The 21,588-nt window shown below is 36.8% G+C and overlaps 3 protein-coding genes across 3 annotated transcripts; 1 reads left to right on the top strand and 2 right to left on the bottom strand.

Moving 5' to 3' along the window:
- Window positions 1-618: 618 nt before the first annotated feature.
- Window positions 619-9,949, bottom strand: LOC135639353 (SUMO-activating enzyme subunit 1A-like). Its single transcript, XM_065153078.1, has 11 exons — window positions 9,655-9,949; window positions 9,026-9,121; window positions 8,860-8,911; window positions 7,513-7,708; window positions 5,889-5,968; window positions 5,568-5,684; window positions 2,922-2,972; window positions 2,110-2,176; window positions 1,891-1,994; window positions 1,703-1,810; window positions 619-949 (listed from the first exon to the last, which is right to left on the bottom strand). Exons 2-11 carry the CDS (start codon window positions 9,106-9,108, stop codon window positions 836-838), a joined length of 972 nt encoding a protein of 323 aa, XP_065009150.1. The 5' UTR covers window positions 9,109-9,121; window positions 9,655-9,949; the 3' UTR covers window positions 619-835.
- A 3,016-nt stretch (window positions 9,950-12,965) lies between these two features.
- LOC135640271 (uncharacterized) lies at window positions 12,966-13,418 on the bottom strand. Its single transcript, XM_065154565.1, has one exon. The coding sequence runs from the start codon at window positions 13,416-13,418 to the stop codon at window positions 13,209-13,211; it is 210 nt and encodes a 69-aa protein (XP_065010637.1). The 3' UTR covers window positions 12,966-13,208.
- Window positions 13,419-14,382: 964 nt separating this feature from the next.
- LOC135640006 (CBS domain-containing protein CBSCBSPB5-like) lies at window positions 14,383-20,083 on the top strand. The gene is made up of 14 exons (XM_065154080.1): window positions 14,383-14,598; window positions 15,548-15,716; window positions 15,807-15,939; window positions 16,021-16,191; window positions 16,333-16,414; window positions 16,550-16,663; window positions 16,767-16,833; window positions 17,912-18,017; window positions 18,120-18,178; window positions 18,933-19,042; window positions 19,146-19,276; window positions 19,359-19,444; window positions 19,562-19,651; window positions 19,787-20,083. Exons 1-14 carry the CDS (start codon window positions 14,480-14,482, stop codon window positions 19,964-19,966), a joined length of 1,617 nt encoding a protein of 538 aa, XP_065010152.1. The 5' UTR covers window positions 14,383-14,479; the 3' UTR covers window positions 19,967-20,083.
- The last annotated feature ends 1,505 nt before the right edge of the window (window positions 20,084-21,588 follow it).

The raw sequence follows: 21,588 nt of genomic DNA, 5'->3' as shown, positions 1-21,588 counted from the left end.
GGAGGCCGAGGTTGCTGCAGGGCAGAGACGAGCTTCTTCGGTGAGTCGTGGATGAGCTCGAGAAGGTTGGCGGAGGTGAAGGTGGACACGTCGGTGGCGGAGCAGCTGCGACGACGGCGGGCGGTGGACTGCCTGTAGGAATTCCAATCGTGTTGGAGGTGTTGGAATCGCCTGTAGAGATGGTCCTCGTCCTCCTGTTGCTGCCTTTCGTGATCCCGTTGCAACGTTGCCATGGTTGAGATCAGAGAGACCGGTTGTCCTTCAGGGGCAGCGTGGGGTTGAGGGTATTGGGATGGAGTCGAGGACTTGTAAGTCCTACAAATGTGGAAGGAGATGAACTGTCCCCTAACCCACGTTTGAAGTTTTGAATTTGGGATTAGAGGCTATAAGGGGCTGTTCAGCTTTATTTGTTCCCTTTATTTCGGATACATGATGTAAATACTAGTAGCAATTTAGATTAAGGATATCTAATCCCAACCACCGTGGCCATGTCGGTGTGGAGATCAGCGAACGAGACTCTCATCAATTTTGCATTGAGTAGACCTTACAAAGAACTTTTATGGAGCCTGTATGTATCTCTTTCTTGAGATCGGTGGCAAATTCTACTGACAACATACCTTAAGATTCGAGCAAAATCGACATAGCACAGAAACAACAGATACATCAGTCTAATACCATCAGTGTACAGGATTATCATATGCACTTGGCGCATGACATTTGGAAAAAACAGTGAAATTTGGAAAAGAGAACTCCAAGTCACATGACATATGACTAGTACATTGGAGCATTAGGACTTTAAATTAACACGACAACCAATCTTCTGTCTTAGAGGATATCAGATCGAGGAGGGGTTGGAGATATCCTCGATCACTCCCTTTCCATCAGCAGCATCGAAGTAGAAGAAATTTTTGAGTGGGTCACCTTTGCCAGATATTGCCTTGATCACTTCCTGGTAGAATGAAGCAACAACTTTAGCTTGCATATGGTGACTCCAAATCATGAGAGATTCTTAGTTTACTAGGCTCTACTCTTTGATTTATTTAATGCAGAGAAAAAACACGCGAAATAGCTATACAGCACCGCATATGATAATAATCCATCTCGTATACGAATACTTAAATAACATAGAAAAGAATTAATGTACACTAATCAAAGTAAACAAGCTAGCAATTTATCCCAAAGTAGGTCGCATCAGGTTGGGCTTGCATCATAGGTTAGAGATATAGACAGTAGCCTTCAACTTTCGGCTCAAATTCAACATACAAGATGAGTCAGAAAGTTAAGGACAACTTCATTTATTCTTGTAAATACTGAAAATTTTGATAGTCATTGAAATATGAAACTATGTATTGCGTCCTGGTTTCTCTGAAATAATCAAGGGTTAGGGCCCACCTAATTTACTAGCATAAGAAAAGAAGCAGACAGAAAAAGAGAGATTACATGACAAAGGAAGAGGTTGTTCCCTTGCAACCTGAGTGATCATAATTCGAGTCATGAAAATAGCTTCTATATTTTTAAATATAAGGTAATATAGACCCCACTTAGATCTCACATTGGCAGAAGCCTCATGTTGGATTCGAGCATTTTTCAGTTATCTTGGATGACACTTATTATAGTGAAAACAAATATACGTTGCAAGGTAAATCCATACATTAGAAAAGAAGATTCATGAATAATAGACTTTAAATAAAATTTTACACACCTGACCAAGAATTCCACCAAGTATCGGGCATACAGGTGGATATAACATTGGCCCAGCAACTAGTATCCTTTCCAGAAGTGTTTCAGGAACATGTGACTCATTCAAGGACTGAAAAAGAATTGGGTAAAGAAGACATCACATGCATGCACAAATATAATATATGCTTAGCTATGAAATATCCAGGTTACCTGAGCATCACATAGCTCTTTCCTCAGCTTCAAAACAGCAGGAAGATCAAAATTAGACAATTCACCAGGATTACGTCCTTCGGATAATTCAAACTTCTCTATTACTGCATGAAAAATAATTAACGTCATGCATTACGAGTGAACCATGGAGGGCATAGCAAAAGGGGGGAAAATAAAGACTTTTTTAAAGAAATTGCTTCAGTATGTTTTCTTACAAACCTCTCATAGCAAAGTACAATTTGCTCACTTTCCTAGGAAGATTCCTCCATGGTATTAAAATTGCATCCTGCAATAGAGATGATAATTGCAAATGAAACTTGTCCACTGAATCCGGAGGCAGAGGACATTTGACCAAGTTTCAGTGTCATTATCTATATAGAATAACCAATAACAAAACTAAGATTCTAATCTTGTAAAAAGAATTTAATGACCGAAGAACTGTGTTAGGCCCAGGAAAAAAAATTTTACGATCAGGTATATATATATATATATATATATATATATATATATATATATATATATATATATATATATATATATATATATATGGGTCGAACATAGATTTACAACTTGTGTTAATATAAGTGACATCTTATGCAATCACCAAGTTGCATCGTAACCCACAAATTCTAAATATGAATTTGATACTCAACACCATTCTCTCATAAAGATTAACCATATAAGGTTGGACAAAACTCAGAAAAGCTACTTGCAAAGGCGTACATCAATAGATAAATGCAATATACAAGAGAACCTCCAAAAGTTGCATTTTATCACCACAATGGACAATAAATTCGTTGTGCTACACACTATGGTGTTTCTGTCATACTTTGGTTTTAAAATATTTATGGTTTTTGGCAATAATTGAAGAGTATGCAATTCCATAAAGCAACAAGTAAACTACACTAGATCTGATGTCAAAAGAAGCTAAACATCAAGAAACATGGCTTTAATTACATTATCCAAAACAAAGATGCAGCTATTGGAATACTACATCACAAATAATATTTAATACCACTTAAAAGATGTACCTCAAGACTTGGATAACTCAAATGACATTCAGCAGTACCATCAGACTTTTTCTGCCGAAAAAATAATGAGAAGTGTCATTTCTAGATAACTTAATAAGCCAAATCACAAGCGCCAGCATTTGAAGGCCATCAAAAGAAACAGTGGAACAGGCTGAAAAGGTTAAAGAAGCAAATCAATTAACGAAGAGCACAAAGATCATATTGTAAGATCGATCATCTAAAGGAGAATTAAAAGAGGATTCATTGATCATGTAGCAAGTTTTTTTGACAATCACATCCATTCATAGACCAGTCTTGATTGATCCATCCATGAGGGAAAAACATCGTCATAAAAAGATGTTAATGACCTTCAAATTTCTTTTGAAGCACAGGCACATACCAGGTCAAATTATTTGTATGCAACATTAGCACTGACCTGTGACACCAACTCATGGAGCATTCATTCAAACCAATCTTATGTGGGAATGAAGGTCTAAAATGTAAGGTCCATTAAAGATAGTAATCTGATGTATGATGGATTTGAATAAGAGCCCAATGAATCTCATTACTAGTCAACTCAGACTTGGGTCACATGTATATTTTACAATTTTTGAGGTATTTATGGAGGCTTGTTATTGATTTAAGTGGATAGTTTAGGTGGTTTTTGACGTCCTATTTTTGAGTGATATCGATGTTAAGAATCCTAGTGGATATTTTACTGAAGATATTCCTCCATCCTGGAGCATATTGACTTTGGTCAAGAAAATTTAAGGATTGACTATTTGTTTTGTTGAATGTAAATTCTCCCATGTTTTTGGGGAGGGTTTTTAGAAAGGGGATCAGTGTAGCTAATTGGTTGGCGACATATGCCCGTACAACCAAATCATGTAATTTTTGGACCAAAGGTTGGCCTTCGAAACTTGATTTTTTTTATTCGCTGTGATGCGAACGGTTGTGTACTTGTCCATTACACTAAGTTTAGTTTAGTTTAGTTTTCCTTTAGAATAAAACAATGATGCTAAGGTTTTCTACTCAACAACAGTATACAAGTTTGGGGAGTTCTAGATGCATTCCCATAAGAAATTTTATAAAATTGCAAACTACTCAAAAGAAAGCCTCTCCCACAAGCTAGGTAGGTCTAGTCAAGATCTATGCCTCACAGATCATGGAGCGAGTTAAAATTGGTCTTGAGTTAATACAACAAATCTATAATTTAATTGATTGATGGACTTGGTGTGTCTTCTCCCCAGTTTATCATTTACTATCCATCTTCCCCTATTTATTTGCCTGCACCCTGTCTATTGCACATGTAGATACGAAGGATAAAGAAAAGTGCAGAAAAATACACTTAATAGATCCATGGTCATATACAGTGGCTAAAAAGTAGCCTAGGATTCTAGGCAACGATAATAAATGCAGTGTTATAGAACTACATTTCAATTGCATTAGTTTTCAGGTTGGAATCCAGCACAACCTAGCAGTCATGAAATCTTGCTTTTGTGTCACTTACAAACCCAAACATGGATCCTTTTGGCAGCTAAACTAGCAGTAAACATAGTACACACTAATTACATTGTGGAAATTCAGTGGTAATCATAATCTTCACACTCATATTCTCAGGTAAATGGAACATTAAAAAATCATGCATGCAGTTGTTAGATAGCTGAGGGTGGGCCTTGGTACATCAATAAGGTTGCTCCTTTACGACCTAGGAGACCAAGATTCAAGTAACAGATAAAGTCTCTTTAAATATTTAAAGATAAGGCAGAGTACGTTGATCCTCCCCAAACTCCGCAATTGGGGGAGCCTCATAAACTGTGTATGCCTTTTTTCGGTGTTAGATAGATTGCTTTTCTGAAATATATTGCTTAAGATAGCACGAAGGATTTAAAATACCAATTCATTACAAGTTTCAGTAATCTATTAGATTGGTGGATAGCAGTATATATACCAACATGTACCACCCAATATCACTGAATAAAATAATAAAAAAATACAGATAAACATATATGTACCTGTATTGAGCTATGCATTCCAATTCTGGTACTTGGTCAGATGTTAAATAATAGCCAGTACATACCGAGGTATACCAGAATTTAAATCCTTGCATGACACTACTCTTAACCAGCTAGTATTAGATTAAAAAGGGACAACATTTTGCTGAAATTCTGTGATGTCTGTTGTCTAGAGTAAATCATATCAAATAACCAGCTGTCTGTCTAAAATGAATAGAAACTTTCATAACATATCAGAATGTGATACCACAGCAGAGTTCTATTAATGACTAGCATACAAGCATGCAACAAATAAAGGAAGAATTCCTATCAAACTAAAGAAATTAGTCATATCAACTCCCATATTAGAAGTGTATATAAAACAGGCCAGACATACAATCGTACTAAATGAGCCACTAATAACTGTCAACATGACAAGAAATTCTTAACATAAATTAAAAGACTAGCAAAAAAGGAAAGCATATAACTGTGACCAATTAATGAGCTACATAAAACACCCAAAAACAAATGGCAGTATATTTCAAGACACAATACTTAAGGAAAGGAAGGCCTTGTGCAGACTATGATTGCAATCATTTGTCCAAAATAGCACAATGCATAATCAGCTAAATATAATTGATACTGATGACATTGCTAATATCAACAACTGCACCTGTGCATAGGTGTAGGTCTGCAGGTCAACAAAAATTTCACCACAGGAATCTCGGCATTCAATTGCATAAAATGCAATTCGCTTGGCTCTTTTACGACATTTCTCATTGATTTCTATCTGGGGAAGAAATAATCAAAGAATTAACAGATCAAAGACAACATAGGTGAATGCAAGTACAAAGCACATGTGAAACACAGAATTACTACATTATTAGTTACAGAAATACGAAGCAGATCTAGAATATCAAATAATTAAATTTAATGGAAATATCTATAAGCATAGCTCAATTAGATAGGCTTTATATCAAGTGTCATTCAGTACCTTAGTTTTGAGTGAACAGCCAGTAACAACTACAACATCAAACTTGTCAAGAAACTCCATTTCACATTGTGCCAAATCACCTGTAGAAGACAATGTTCAGATACGATATTACATTCCAAACTCCTTATAATTGTACAAAGAGTTCAAAGAAAAATAGATAATGATGCAGTATGAATTATAAATCATATGTCAGTCTAGAGGGCACATGTTTGTATAAACGAATTATAATCTAAATACAATGTCTTGTATTGTATTATACTACCATAGCCAAGATGTGTTTAATAAACCAAAGCTGTTCATTGTGCCCAATATCTCTTTGTACTCCAACCAAGAAAAGCATCATATTTTAGAAAAATATTCTGCTTCCTACATATCAAAAACCTGCAAAATTTAATTCCACAGACCTAACTATTCATGTTAACATGCACAGATATTAAATCCCATTGAAATATAATTGACCACTATAACAGTACATGAACCTAATGAGACCTATCTGATGTTCACCTGTAGAATATATGGACACTAATTCAATCATGCAAGATTCCATAAATGGGAATATGTATTGGAAGATAGCCCTGTGCACAGAATTTCCATCATACCAGGCATAAGAAAGGTAATATGTATGTCAACTTATCCCTACATGAAAAGTAGTAGTTTCATATAGCTCAAAATTTGACACCCAGGTCTCAATAGAGCAAATTTATCAAGGTGCCAAGACACCTTCAAAGCATACATATATAATAACTTGCTAAAGAATGTGAGTCAAACCTTTACTGATATAATTAATCAGTTTACCTTGTACGTGGTTTTGCCACTTGGGCATTAGGCTAGGTACATTACCTTAAAGTCAGGGTCATCTTAAAGTCTTAACAGGTGCATTTACAAGATACATATATTATAATAATTCCTTTTCCTATCTTTTGACCAATCAGTATTCTTGTTGATCTTTTTACTTCTTAAGTTTTTTTTATATCTCTTAATCTTTTTATGGTTTAAATTATTTGAATAACATGACATATAATTCATATCTTTCTAATTTGCCAACTTTTTTTTGAAAAATAAATTTAACCAGAACCTTGATGCTCCAATCCAAAACCTCATTTTTATACAGGAGATCTGGATTGCCTTTTTGTCTGGGACAGACAATCCATATACTGATTTTTCTAAATCTTATTTTGGGATAATCGCCATATCTCAAACTTATGTGATCCTACATTGCCATATTGACTGAGTGATGACACAAACATTCCACAGATATAGACACAAAGGACCCAAATTCTGATAAATGGAACCTTCATATATAACAAGCAAGATAAGTTAGATCATAGTATTGATTGATCAATCCTAAATATCCTTAAATCAAACTTTGTTTTGCAAAACATGATATTATTGAATTTACATATATTAACATCTGAAATTGTCATACTCTATATCATGACAGCACAGAAATAGCTATATCTGTGAAATCAAAATGTTGCAAGCATATAAAAAAAGTTTTGCTGACATGCTACAAACTCAACAACCAACACACATCTCAACCAATATGTTTTATCTGGCAAAAGCTGGAGATTTCACCAAAGAATAAGCATTCATAATTGGAAATGATAAGAATTATGGGAATCACCTTTTTCTGCTAAAACACGGACCATAGGGTTGAAATCTCTTAAAGATTCACAACATAGTTCAGAAAGGGATCTACCACTATATACAGTCTCATCCCGTGGAATCAAGAAATTAGCTTGAAGTGCATCCTCTGTCACTAAACGATCATCCATCAGTGTCAAACTCCCTACTCCTGCTAGAACAATATTCTTGCAGAACTAACCAAAAGAGAAAAGAACTTGTGTGAGTGGTAAATATAGATGCTTCCAACTTGACCTCCAATAACAACTATTTTAAAAGTCTTGACAGATGATTAACATGGAATTCAACAATCTAGCTACCGAGTTACTTTCAGCAATCTAGCTATCACAAATTATTGAATATTCATAGAAACTGTAAGAGCAAGTATGTAGCCGCAGAAGTACCTTCATATAGGAAAACTCACACAGATAAAGTAGAACTTTCAGCTGTTGCTCTAATCGACTACTCTTGGCTCGTATGGCACATTAGTACTACACTTTTTAACTTAATTAATGTCATATCTAGTTACTACAGTGGGACATTAGTTTCAAACCCCTATGTGAGTTTTATTTTGAAAACCTATAATATACATGCCTATTAATAAATATACTGAACAGAGTAAAAAAAATTATTTAAGAGAATTGAGCACATGGTCTGTGAATATTAACAATATATTACTGGAAAAATTACATTTATTTCAAAAATGTTAAAAAGACAAGAAACAACTATGTTCCAATGTGTATTATAATCTAATCCCCTTAAAAAAGTGTTGTCTTATCCAACATTCTTCTTGTAATCCCATATTAACATATCCAAAATCCAAGAGTACTTGAAGTTTCTCAGGTAGCATTCCTTTGAGAAACTAAGATTATCTATATTTAGCTATCATAATGAGCTCTACATTTAATCCATTTTCACAACAAAGTTATGAATCATATATCCAAAACTTAACTGTACAGAGTACACACATTCTCCAAACCAACTTTTCCATTCGAGTTCTTGTGTTTGCTTGAAGTAAACCCTTAACTGGACTATAAATGATTCAACCAGTACAGAGTACATGCATTCTGCAAACTAATTTTCCGATTAGAGTTCATGCATTTGCATGAAAGCCTTAACTAGACTATAATTGATCAAGGCTTCTGAAAACAAAATAAGCAACAAGCTGAAACCCAGACTATAAATGTTGGCAATTGAACTAGAATAAAAGAACATAACTATTCATCCATATTGTGGCACATCAATGACAAATCCATGTGACAAGAGGACACATAATCCAACAATCTTTTCAATGATAATTACGAAGTCAGGACTAAATTTTAGTAAAATCACAAAAGAACTGGATTACCTCAACCGATGTGCCATTCAATCCACTGACGAGTATCTGAGCCTTGCTTAACCTTTTTTGAAACAAAAAAAAAAGATATCAAACCAAGAAGAGTAAAAAACATCAAATTAACAAAAGAGAGACCATATAATTAATACTTAAGAAAACAGGAAATGACTCAAACTACCTTTTCTGAGCATCAACCCCCCAGACTCGAATTTGGCGATCATATAGGGCTGTTTGTTGTGCAGTAAGCTCTTCCCCATCCATTTTGATCCTTAATCTGCTAAGCAAAGATGATTAGGGATACGACCTTGTAAGAATGGTTAAAGAAACGAGAAAACTTGAGATGCGGTTTTCTTAGAAATTGTTAAGAAAGGAAGAGGCGGACAGAAAGCATCAACGGCTAATCAGCTAAAATGCTTTCTCCAAAGCTGGAATCTATACGAGGAACCGGGATTGAGATTCAAACAATAAGTTGTAAAAAACCCACAATATTTTGTCTAATGCTACAAAGAATACAGACCAAGATAGAATTTTTAGTAGGATTTTGTGTAGTGAAAGGTGCAATAAGCTTCAAAGCACCTCGAAAAATCTCTAAATGTATCCGGTATCGGTGAAAAATGGAATTTATTTAGCTTTTATACGCCAACAAAGAGAATCAAGAATTATCCAAAGGAAAAAGTAGATTAACGTCTTCAAATGACATCAATGCAACCCACAAACAAACAGCAGCATTGAGTTACAGACAAAAAAAAGGACGATTATTGTGTCAACTAAGGAACGACTCTTGGGACTAGCAGTGCAGCTTCTTACCGTCCTTCCCAAAGACACAGGTGATGCGCCACAGCCTAGCACGGGTGGGATAGGAACACGGAATCGCTTTTAGAGGAGAGACTCTCGGAACACACTGCAGAAGATGAGCCGACTCCTGCAACAAGTGGCACCTGGTCGAGTTTCGAGGCCGCCAATGTAACTGACTGCGGCGTCGCCGACGACGAGAAGAGGGCTTAGGGCTGGTCTCGGCTTCCCGAACAAGGGCAGATTCGATAAGTTTTATGGCTTCAGCCGGCCCGCTTTTCCGGTTCGTCAGAAATCTGTTGTGATTCCGATCCAATTACCAAATTGGACCGACGGGGGTTCGTTATTGGTTTCTCATGTTAACGCCCAGTGGTCCGGCACTGTCCGAACAAGTACAATTCTTGTGATTAGATGTTTTAGATCGGGTTAGTTTCAGATCGGGCTGACATCGGATCAGGTCGAAGGTAAACCGGATTCAATCGGATCGTAACAAACAGCAACCCGATAGGGATGGTAATTAGGCAGGTTACTATGGATTTGGCTTTCGATTGGGTCAATTAGGACTCTGTGCATTGCTTATATATGATTTGTTTTGTCCTGTCTAATCTCTATGCATGTGTGTGCGGATTTGCCTTGTTCTATTTAATTTACACAAAAAAAATCTAAAATCCAGCAAAAGATTCGAGACAAAATTATACCTGTAGAATCTAGTAACTAAATTCTCTCCAAAATCATCATGCTGAAGTAAGGAGAATAACCCAAGCGTAGATCTGTGTTGCCATCTTCTTCTCTTTGGTTCCATTTCAAATGAAGAGCGACGACCTTTCCAATGTTTCTCTCTGCACTCTAAATTGTAGAATTAAGGAACAACTCATGATAGAGCTAGCTTTCTAAGTAGTATGTATCCTTTCTTTACGCACACATTCAAGTATTACATGCAGCAGGAACAAAAAAGAAGCCATTAATATGAAGAGAAACAAGTGACAGGAAGGGATAGAGAGCTCAAAGTGTCGACCTTTGTAGAACTCTACAAGGCTATCCTCCTCTCAAGCTCAGCATCCACTCTTGCCTTCTCCTGCACCTGCAATGGCGATCGATGGTGACGAGCAGCCACACCTACGGCATGAAGGTGTTATCACGTACGGTCGACGGTACACGGGAAACACGACGTCGTAGGGCAACACCGAGAGGAAGAAGAGGAGGAAAGTACTTCTTCCTCGATCTCAAGCAAGAGATGGCTTTGTCTGTCCAACTGACCTAGAATTTCGACGAAGTCTATCTAATCTAAACTTCAATGTTCTGAAGGGAATACCGAAGCGATCGAGTTCCATTAACTGCACTGTTTCGCGGTTTAGTAAGCAGTGCAACAACTATTATTAGTTTATTTGAATTAAAAAACATATAAAATATAGAATACCTGAGAAAACGCCACTACTAATATGTTTAGCATCATAATGATTTTTTTAAAAGATATAAATTTAAATGAGAATTTAACTAGAGTTGACTTACGATTGCTAACCTCTTTTGTGTGTGTGTATATATATATATATATATATATAAACTGTAAAACTGTTCTCTTAGAATCTCCTTTAGTAACTCTGTCCGTGTGTATTGACAGGAATAAATGCCCTTTGAAGCTAATAAATCCCTGAAGAGAAGAGTACGTAGGTTTCTTGCAATCATGCAATCTGATGTTTTGTAGGCTACATTTCAATTGGCCTGTTGCGATCTGCTAATCTTTTGTCTCCGCCAGTGCATGTGTTCTTCCTCCATTACAGTGGAAACGAAGTGATTTCTCTTGGCAGCAGATAGAAGTGTCCTTCACTGGAATTGTTTGCTGTGAACCATGGAATCATCATATCAAATGGCAACATCTAGTTTCTTCTTTCTTTTCTTCTTCTTCCAGGTTATCATCCAGATCAAATGGGAATTGCTGCCGCAACCACCGAGCCAAGCGTGAGCAACTAGATGGCTTGCATGATAGAAGAAAACTGGCATTTCTGTGTGCCATATATAGATGCTGTCTTGAGCATCGAGAGTGGGCAAACATTCTGCTTATTGCTCTCAGGTAGCAAAACCTTTTTCATGAACTGCTGCTATAAAGATCTCCGGTGAAGAATCAACCATGTCTGCGTGAGTTGGAAGAGAGAATATTATTTGAAGTATTTCTTATTTCAACATAATTTCTCTCACCATTATCTAGATAAGATCTTTTCAGGTATAGTTCACCTGAATTAGTTTTGCATATGTCACTCTTGACGTGGGCAAATCTCCTTCATCCCCGTTGGAGATAATGTTTTCAAGGGTGATGAACCAATCCCCTTGGAGATTTCATTCTCAAGACACAAACTCTTTCCCCTAGAAGATATGATTCTCAAGACACGAACTCATTCCCTTTGAAGATAGGTTTCTCAAGACGTGATGAACTTTATGTACCAAGTCGCCTTGACTCAATTATGCGTATCAATAATATATAGATATATTATATATACAATCAAGCTAGTACCGGGCTATCATCTGATATACAACCAAAGTGGCCTATCTGGAAGCTTAATTGCTGAATTATTAAGTTATATTTTAGAAACAGTTACTATACCTAGAGAGTTAAAAAGGGAACGTAACGAGGAAAGAATCATATCATGGAATTATTTCTCCTAGAATCTACATAGAAACAAAAGGGATTAATGACGAGCAAATGATTAACTGTCATCACTTCGGACGAACAAGAATAACAGAACAATGGTAGATTATTGGACCTGTAAATGAATACCTTAGCTCGGTTAGAATGACCATCCATTAGGTCAGCCCCCTGTCGATAAAATCTCCATGCATAGTGACATATGAACAAAACCGCAAGGCATACGATGATTAACTCTAGGCACTATTTCATATCATCACCCAGGGATTCAAATCTCAAAGCTAAAGGGATTAAGATACTGACATTTTTCATCGCGTCTTTCCGCCAAATTCTCTTAATCAACGACTGATCAAACTGATCAAAGATTTAACTCGCCCCTCCGTCCTAACCTGTATATAGAGACCGTGTCGGTCTTGATTTCATGTCAGTTGGTAACGATCGAATTCCTCCCCTTCCCCATGGTCTCTGATGCGTCTACCAACAGTTGACTATCTCGTTCGAGTCAACGACGAGTCCCCCTTCTTCCTTCATTGCCTGTGGGAAAAACAATTTTTATATCGCCTCGTGGGCTACATTGGTCTCTCTCTCTCTCTCCCCCCATCAGATTCGTCTGCGTGGTTGTCACTAGCAAAGGAAATGACGAGTATGGAAACCAAGAACCAGAGAGACAACGAAACCACTTGTATTCATGAATCATAGTATGCCTTCATGGACATCGTCATCTTTAATATATCCCAAAATAAACGGCAATAACATTTTCACAAACAGAAATGACATATACCAAACGAATAACAGCAACAACAACAGTAGAGAAAAGGACATAGGAACTGCCGCTGGCGGAAACTTAATTGTAATGCTTAAGCGTCCATCAGGGGAGATATGCAACAAGGAAGACAGGAAGAAGGCAGGCGGTTGCAGCAGAAGTAGTGTGTCAGCCGGTGTAGATGTGGACTCCGACGACGATGAGGAAGATGGTGAGGAGGGCGAAGAAGAGGACGGCGTGGACGAGGATGGAGATGCCGCTCGTCTGCATGTTGACGAACTCCACTACCCTCCCCTTTCCCGGCAGCTGGAACAGCAGCCCCGGCGACAACAGCACGAACAGCAGCACCGCCACCACCACCGGCCCCCAGTCCGCCATCTCGTCTACTATGCAAGCATCCTATAACAGCGTTTATAAAGAGGAGAGGAGACCGCAGAGGTCGCCAAGTCATGAGAAGCAGAATATTACGCCCTTACCGTGTGCCATGAGACGTAGAGAAGTGTGAGTTGTGGGTCCAGCAATATCCCCGATTCTAAAATAGGTACAAAAGGTGGGTACTCAAAAGAAGTGCCGTTGGCAAGCGTCTTTTTAAAAATTCTCGTCGTGGGGAATGGGGAATGGACGGCTCCAACTGACGAGGCTTCTTTGACCGACCACCGTGGCAACCAACACTGTGGGATTCCTTCCTCGGACACCCAGATCTTCACCTACTGCAGTCCCGAATAAGATTCTCTATTTAAATATTATATAAAGTTCACGCCGTCACCAACTATTTCTTATATTTTTTTTATCTCTATCGGTCATCAGCATATTAACAAGTTTTCATATTATCCCAATCTTTCTATCTTAATTAGACCAAACGAAGCCATTTCATTCAATTGATTTGGTATAACTAATTATTCCTAATTTGGTATCAATTCCCGCTCCCGTTTGATTCGGACCAGGGTGTCATCTGATCCAGGTTTACAGGGTTTGATACAGATGGCTGGCTGCTGTTCGACGCCTCACAGCTTCTTCACCGACCTTCCATTTGGCAGGTACGCGAAGATGCCCTTTCCTATCTCGGCCACGCAGTAAGAAACACAGACGAAATCTACCCTTATTTATCATCCACATCCACGCATGTGGACCCACCGATCAAAGGATGGGTGGTCAGTGGTGTAAATAATTTGGGTAATACATCTCATGACAAATCACTATTCTTTTTACATTTTTTATTTGTCTTTATTTTGAGAATATTAATTAGCGGTCGCGGAGGCCTTACCGTTCCGTTTGAAACGGGATAAAAGAGGCGCGAAATAGAAAAGAAACCGTAACAGTTCACCTTCCGGTTCCCCTTGTTCTACCCGAGTCCCGGAACTCCTAAGCGCTCCCCTTCCCCCTCTTGCCGGCGATTGCAGGAGATTGGTACTTCCGATCTGCAATCGGGCCAACTGGGGATGGACGGCCAAGCCCATTCGAGGAGGAGCTCGTCGTTCAGCGGCTCACCTGCGAGGAAGAAGCAGCCGGAGATGGGGAGTTCCGACAGCGGTCGGAAGACGCCCCTCTCGCGTTCTTTGTGCGCTTCTGCCCTTGATTGTCTTACTTTAAGCGGTTTCTTCCCTACGTAGTACAACTTTTCTCTTTCGCGAAACGAATATTATTGTTGTGTTTGTTTCAATTATGTCAAATCGTTCTGATGATAGGTCAAGAGCATGTGTTGTTTGTCGATTAAACATTTCGTTCTTTTGATCATATGCTTCTACTGCTTAATAAATGCAATACGGTCCTGATGGCATTTTGATTTGAATTGTATCAAAGTCTTGAAGGAGATGATTGTTGGAAAACATTTTATTGGGCGATTTCGATTTAAATCCTAAATGCTTGCGGGAAGAGGTAGGATTAATGTTTGATCTTCATCATCGTCGCAGTTGGGGGTTATTGTATGACCTTGATTGTTCAGCTCTTTATTGACCAATTTCTGCATAAAACAGGTTATATGAATTAATTTCTTTTTCTTTGGCAAGAGAAAGATGGAGTGCCTCAATATATTCATATTTTTTATTGTAAATGGCATAAATGGGGTTATGTAGGATATTAGAATAGTAAAACCTATCTTAAAATTGGTGACATGAGGTTAATCATGTCAGTAGTTCTCCCTGCTTGCCACAGTATTAGACCGATTTATATGTTCAAAGCATTTCTCTGTCCGTTCAATCCAAATGTTCCCAGCTCAATGAAGGTAGACTATGTACCAAAGCCTTCTTTCAGTTCATGTATTTGGTCATTGAATACTTCTTTGTTGACAATTATCTATACGCCCCTATGATTGCACACTCTAGATGCAGTAATAGATTGATGCTTATATGTTCTTTTGCGGTTATTATTCATAAATCAGAACTTCTATTGATGCGTGTGGAGTAATTGAGGACTTTTACTGATGATGTTGACCACGTTAACTATTTTATCTATCAGTGTAATACATCCCTATGATTACTCTTGTTGGCCTGTTTATTCCTTTGGAGCAGGACTTTAACTGGTGAGAGAACTGTCAAGAGGCTACGACTGTCAAAAGCATTGACAATGCCCGACAGTACAACAGTGCTGGAGGCTTGCCGAAGGATGGCTGCTCGTAGGGTTGATGCTGCGCTGCTGACTGACTCAAATGCTTTGCTCTGCGGAATCCTGACGGACAAGGTTGATACACTATGTTTTCATTTATTACATACTGGAAACTAAGTCGTTTCTTATAGGTTGAGTGATGATTACATATTCTGTTAATTGAAGGATATAGCAACAAGAGTTGTTGCTTGTGAATTGACGCTTCAGGATACGCCAGTTTCGAAAGTGATGACAAGAAATCCCATTTTTGTTCTTTCCGACACTCTTGCAGAGGAAGCATTGCAGAAGATGGTCCTTGGTTCGATTGACCTAAAACCGTCTGATATTTCCTTGCTACCTCAAGCTAAATATTTTATTTCTTTTCTGCTTCTATTTTCAGGGAAATTTAGACATTTGCCTGTTGTGGAGAATGGTGAAGTTATTGCTTTGCTTGACATCACAAAATGTCTATATGATGCCATTGCACGACTAGAGAGGGCAGCTGAGAAGGGGAAAGCTATTCAAGCTGCTGTTGAAGGGGTCGAGAAAAACTGGGGAACATCTATATCTGGTCTGTGTTAGCAGAATACAAACAGCTGATTAGTTGATGGATGCAATTGTCAGATTGTTTATTGTGTTAGTTTTTTATTTATCCCTCAACTTCTTAAATACCTGCTCACAGAAATTTTTTACTGATTTTACTCCTGCCCAGGGCCTAGTACGTTCATTGAAGCTCTTCGAGAGCAGGTATTTCAGCCATCATTGTCAACAATTATCCAAGGAACTCAAAGTAGGTAATATCTTCTTCTGTAATTAGCCACATAAATGACAATGCATATACTATAGGTGATTTTTAAGATTATAGAGATATTTTTATTTAGTAGTGTCCTATGAAGAGTATATTTCTTATAGTGATGTTAATCTATCAGGGTTGTTACAGTCTCACCAACTGAGTCAGTTTTGTCTGCTACCAAGAGAATGGTTGAATTTCAAATGGGTTCGGCAATAATTACCATCGGAAATAAGCCAATTGGAATACTTACGTATGCCCTTCAATTCTAAATCTAAGGTCACTTTCCTTGAAGAACATCATCTTAACTATTAATTCTGCTGAGAGTTTGTTTTCCTACTGTTCTTCTGAATCAGTTCAAGAGATATTTTGATGCGTGTGGCTGCAAAGAATCTTTCACCAGATACAACTGCTGTAGAAAAGGTATGTGTTCAGTACTTTGATGTGGAGTTTTCCATCTTACAATGATTTTATATAAGCTTGTTGGATTAGTCCTGTATTTCTCTTGTCATCTCTGTGATTTCCAAGATGTCTATATATTAATAATCTTAATAACGTAGAACACGATAAACAAATGAGATCAAATGTTTAATAATCCGAGTATGCAATTCATTAGCAGGCATAACTACTTTGATCAAGTTAGAAATGCTTGGGATAAGAATAAGGTTATAGCTCTATACTCTTATTTCATGATTGTAATGAAATAATAGCTTTTGCATATCTTTGCCTAAACAAGGGATAAGAATATGGTTTAAATAATTCTGTATATTAACAGTAGAAGATAGACCACTGCACAGCCATCTGATAAAGAAATTTCCAATGTATATGTGAAACTAATTTAATTCTCATTTTTACAGATTTGTGTCTTTTTTTATAGAGAGAGAGAGTGGGGACTGTATCACCCAAAAAAGAGAACTTACATGAATAGATGATTTAAAATATCATTAAGTTTTGGGGATAAGTTAGGAATTTCAATGTGCCACCAGATCGTCAACTGTAGCCACTCTTTCTTTTATTTCTGAATATTATATTCTAGACTTTCCTCAAAAGGAAAAAAAGAAAGAAAATTATTGCCCATGTCAAACCAAGGATGAGTATACCATGTATGGAAAATGGCAGTCCTGCCATAATGAAGAGGGTTTTCAGCAACTAGGGAATTGTCTTGTGTCACCACCAGTAACCAGCAATTATATCTTCAGGTATAGTATTATATTAAATTTTTTCTCATAAGGTGGGTCTGTGGGAAAGAAATCCTGGGTTCGCAGCACAGGTACAAAGCACAGTTTCATCTGCATACTAACTGTAACACACTATGTTGCATTGTGATCATTGGCCTATATGCTAGCAATAGAAGTTTGTGTTTCATTTAAAGCTTGTAGGATATTATATATTAGCCTGAACAGTGTAGATGGGATTCTCCTAATAACATATTTGTGTCTGGAAGTATGGTGGTCATGTTTCCAGTGCTTTTATTCCTGACACGTATGATTCTCATATTTAGGTTATGACACCGAATCCCGAATGTCGAAGCATTGATACCTCGATCCTTGATGCTCTTCACACTATGCGAGCTGGAAAATTTTTGCATCTTCCTCTGACAGACAGAAGTAAGCTATTTAATCTTCTTCCTACCCGAAAAAGGAGAAAGATGCTTTTGAAATATAGAATAATCCTTTTTGCTGTCTCTTACATCTTTTTGTTCATTGCAGATGGTATCATTGTCTCAGTGATTGATGTACTTAATATTACACATGCTGCATTGGCCACAGTAAGTTAATATGTATAATTTTACATAGGACATTCCTCTGACAGTTTGTTTCTTTCATTGATTGACTCACTCGACATATAGGTGAATTTCGATAGATTGCAAATCATATATCATTCTATTAGGTGCACGTGAATGTTAGTTTCTAGCCAGAGTACACGAGCTGAATAGTTCGTCCTATATATATATATATATGTATATATAGAGTATATATACATATATACATATATATTTATATATATATATATATACATATATATATACATATATACATATATACATATACATATATATATATATACATACCATATATACATACATATACATATATATACATATACATGTATATATATGTATATATATGTATGTCTGCATATATATGTATATATTTATATATATATAGGTATATATATATACATATATACATATGCATATATGTATACATATATATACACACACACACATATATATATATATATATATATATATATATATATATATATACATGCACATATATAGAAATGTACATATATGTACATATGTATATGGGTTCAATTTTTCATATCAACCATATGTTCTTACCATAACTACCATTTGTCAGATGATCTAACAGTTCAGTGGCAGTGTTTAGTTTATTCTATAATCAACCATCAACCACTATAATAACAAAATTCAATTCTAGACAAGCTGAAATATTTAAAAATACTGTTTTGCCCTTTGTTTTCTTTAATTAATGTCTTTGTTTACTGTTAACAAGTTTGAAAGCAGTGCTGCCGTTGGAAATGAGGCCGCAATTTCTTTGATGCAAAAGTTCTGGGATTCTGCAATGGCCACAGGGCCTTCGGAGGAAGATGATGAGACACGGAGGTAACCTGCTGTAATTTTCCCCCTTGGGAAATGCTATCGCACTTCACGCGAACTGCTTAAATACACCATGACATCTCAATCACCAACTCTGATTGTGGAATAGTGAAGGATCTATGAAGATGACATCTGAGGTGACAGACGTTGTGGCCTCTGCGTACCCTTCTTCAAACTTACCTGACATGTTCTCTTTCAAGCTTGAGGATAAACAGGGCAGGATGCATAGATTCCATTGTGGTACGTTAGCTACTCACTTGACTATGGATCGACTTGAAGTTTTTGCCTTGAAGATTGGTAATGCTTGGAGTATACATTTCAGAAACGCGGAGTTTGACATACCTTATCACTTCCATCCTTCAAAGGGTGGGCGATGACATCGACAGGAATCATCTGCCACATATCCTGGTATTCCCAGAATGTTCATTACAGTGCAAAAAACATATACTTCTTTCTTTTTTTTGCCCCCCAAAAATGCACGTTTCCTTAACCTGATTTCATTTAAAATAACATGGAAATTTGCAGTACGAAGATGAGGATGGTGACAAAGTCATTTTAGCATCCGACAGTGACCTGGTTGCAGCCGTGGACCATGCAAGACTTGTTGGCTGGAAGGCATGGCTACCCAAGATTTCCTTCTTACAACTCATTCTTCTGATACATGATTAATGACTCTCTATTGTTACCATTGTGACTTCTGCTTTTGGTTAAAAGCCAGCTGAACATATGGTGATTTCTGTTTTGGTGCAGGGATTGAGGTTACACTTGGATTACTCTGCCAATGGGTGTGGGAAGAAGGGTAGGGGATCAGGAAGAATGGAGTTGGCAAACATAGATGCATGGGCAGCAGCATACAACATGGTTGCAGCAGGAGCTGCAGTCGTGGCTGGCCTGGGTATGATGGCTTACTTGAAGAGATTCGCATCATAAATCAATACACTATCAATAGTGCCTCAGACACACCTCTCCCTAAGCCAAGCAACTGCAAGTAGCAGAGAAGTGAAGCAAGCAACAGCCCTGTAATCATTTTGATGGATAGCTTTCCTCTCAGGTTATATATAAATGAAGAACCGTGAGGAGAAAAGCCATCATCAAGCGAAGCAAATTTTGTGTAGGGTGGGTAACAGGATGTGTTATATATACTGTCACTGTTTGGTGCTTGTGGGTGTCATGGAATCAAGTTGGCTTCAACAGTTTGCCACGTTATGGCGAACGCACATGAAGGCTTCAGTAGCCTTTGTCGTACTACGATGAGCTGTTGCTAATGTTACGATGCCATTTACTCACCTTCGCGTTACTTTAGTGCTGCTGAAGAGCACGAGCACTCGTGGGAGTTTCGTTGACATCATACATGATCGATGGGACTATAAAATCCAACCACTTTTGGATTGCAGTAACTTTTTCAAATAAAAAATAACAAAAGTTAAGAACTTTATGCCTCATCTTATAAATTTTTTAAGGTATCAATTAATTTAATTGATAAAAACTTTGTCTATTAATTATAAGGTTTTTGATTGAATCTCCTTTTTAGTGTTTGATTGGCAAAATATTTACCTTCATGGCACCTAGTCAGCACAAAGAGATTGGAGTCTTCAATCAATAATCCAACCATATTTATATTTACTCAATATCAAATATCCAAGAAACATTCTCTCTCAAATATTTTTTCTAGTTAAATCAATTATAAAAGAAATCTATCAAACAATAATAATCAAAGTCAAATACTATTTTAGTAACCGGGATCACATCAGAAACCTCACATAGTATTTTTTTTTTATAGGTCGGTACCAGATGAATTGTTTAAAGACTTAGTCGCACCTGAAGATTTGCATGCTATTGAATCTTTCAAGTAATTTTTAAATTTTATTAATAATAAATAAATCTTTTTTATATTTTTAAAAATATGCAAATCTATTGATTTTTGAAATAACTTCTTAAGTTCAAGATGAGATGATTCTAAATTTTCATATTTAATGTAAAATATATATTTGCCCTGAGTATTTTTTAGTATATCAAATTCATTAGTAAAGTATGATCCTTTTTCAATGAATTGTATTTTTTATTAATCTTTTTTAAGTTCTCAACTAGCTCATGATGTGATAAATAGATTTCGGGAGAATTTGTTACCTCATCGTCAAAAGTTACGAGGGAATAATTTGTCACTTCTTTTTTGGTGGTTTGTTCTTTCATCTTCGATCCACTTAATGTCTGCTCTTCTTTATGAATGTGATCTTCCTTCTGAACTAAGGATATTTACTTTTGAAATATCTCTTTTTTTTATATTAATAATATGTCATTATGTCTTTTTTTAAATCGATTTTTGTCCGTCTCATTTCTTGTTTAAGATAACTTATTTTTCTTCATGAACTTTTGAATTTCCTTATGAGAAGGTATACTTTTTAGTCTTTGAACTATTTTGATTTGAGTTTTTCTTTATAGCCCTCGAGGCAATGTTCTTTTTTTTTGGATAAATTTTTTTCATCTTTACGTGTCTCGTAAATCATGGTATAAGTTATTAGTGATTCTATAAGTATTTCAAGAGGAAGATTGCT

This window comes from Musa acuminata, chromosome BXJ3-6 (assembly GCF_036884655.1).
Source record: "Musa acuminata AAA Group cultivar baxijiao chromosome BXJ3-6, Cavendish_Baxijiao_AAA, whole genome shotgun sequence".
Classification (NCBI taxonomy): domain Eukaryota; kingdom Viridiplantae; phylum Streptophyta; class Magnoliopsida; order Zingiberales; family Musaceae; genus Musa; species Musa acuminata.
This window is presented reverse-complemented; position numbering and strand designations above follow the sequence as displayed.

Excerpts from the sequence above, each read along its gene's own strand:
- LOC135640006 (XM_065154080.1), top strand. The coding sequence starts at position 14,480 with ATGGACGGCCAAGCCCATTCGAGGAGGAGCTCGTCGTTCAGCGGCTCA. Across the intron at positions 14,599-15,547 it reads ACGCCCCTCTCGCGTTCTTT|GACTTTAACTGGTGAGAGAA; the intron begins GTGCGCTTCTGC and ends CCTTTGGAGCAG. Across the intron at positions 16,415-16,549 it reads ATCCAAGGAACTCAAAGTAG|GGTTGTTACAGTCTCACCAA; the intron begins GTAATATCTTCT and ends TTAATCTATCAG.
- LOC135640271 (XM_065154565.1), bottom strand. The coding sequence starts at position 13,418 with ATGGCGGACTGGGGGCCGGTGGTGGTGGCGGTGCTGCTGTTCGTGCTG.
- LOC135639353 (XM_065153078.1), bottom strand. The coding sequence starts at position 9,108 with ATGGATGGGGAAGAGCTTACTGCACAACAAACAGCCCTATATGATCGC. Across the intron at positions 5,969-7,512 it reads CCGTGTTTTAGCAGAAAAAG|GTGATTTGGCACAATGTGAA; the intron begins GTGATTCCCATA and ends TGTCTTCTACAG. Across the intron at positions 5,685-5,888 it reads GCTGTTCACTCAAAACTAAG|ATAGAAATCAATGAGAAATG; the intron begins GTACTGAATGAC and ends TTTCTTCCCCAG.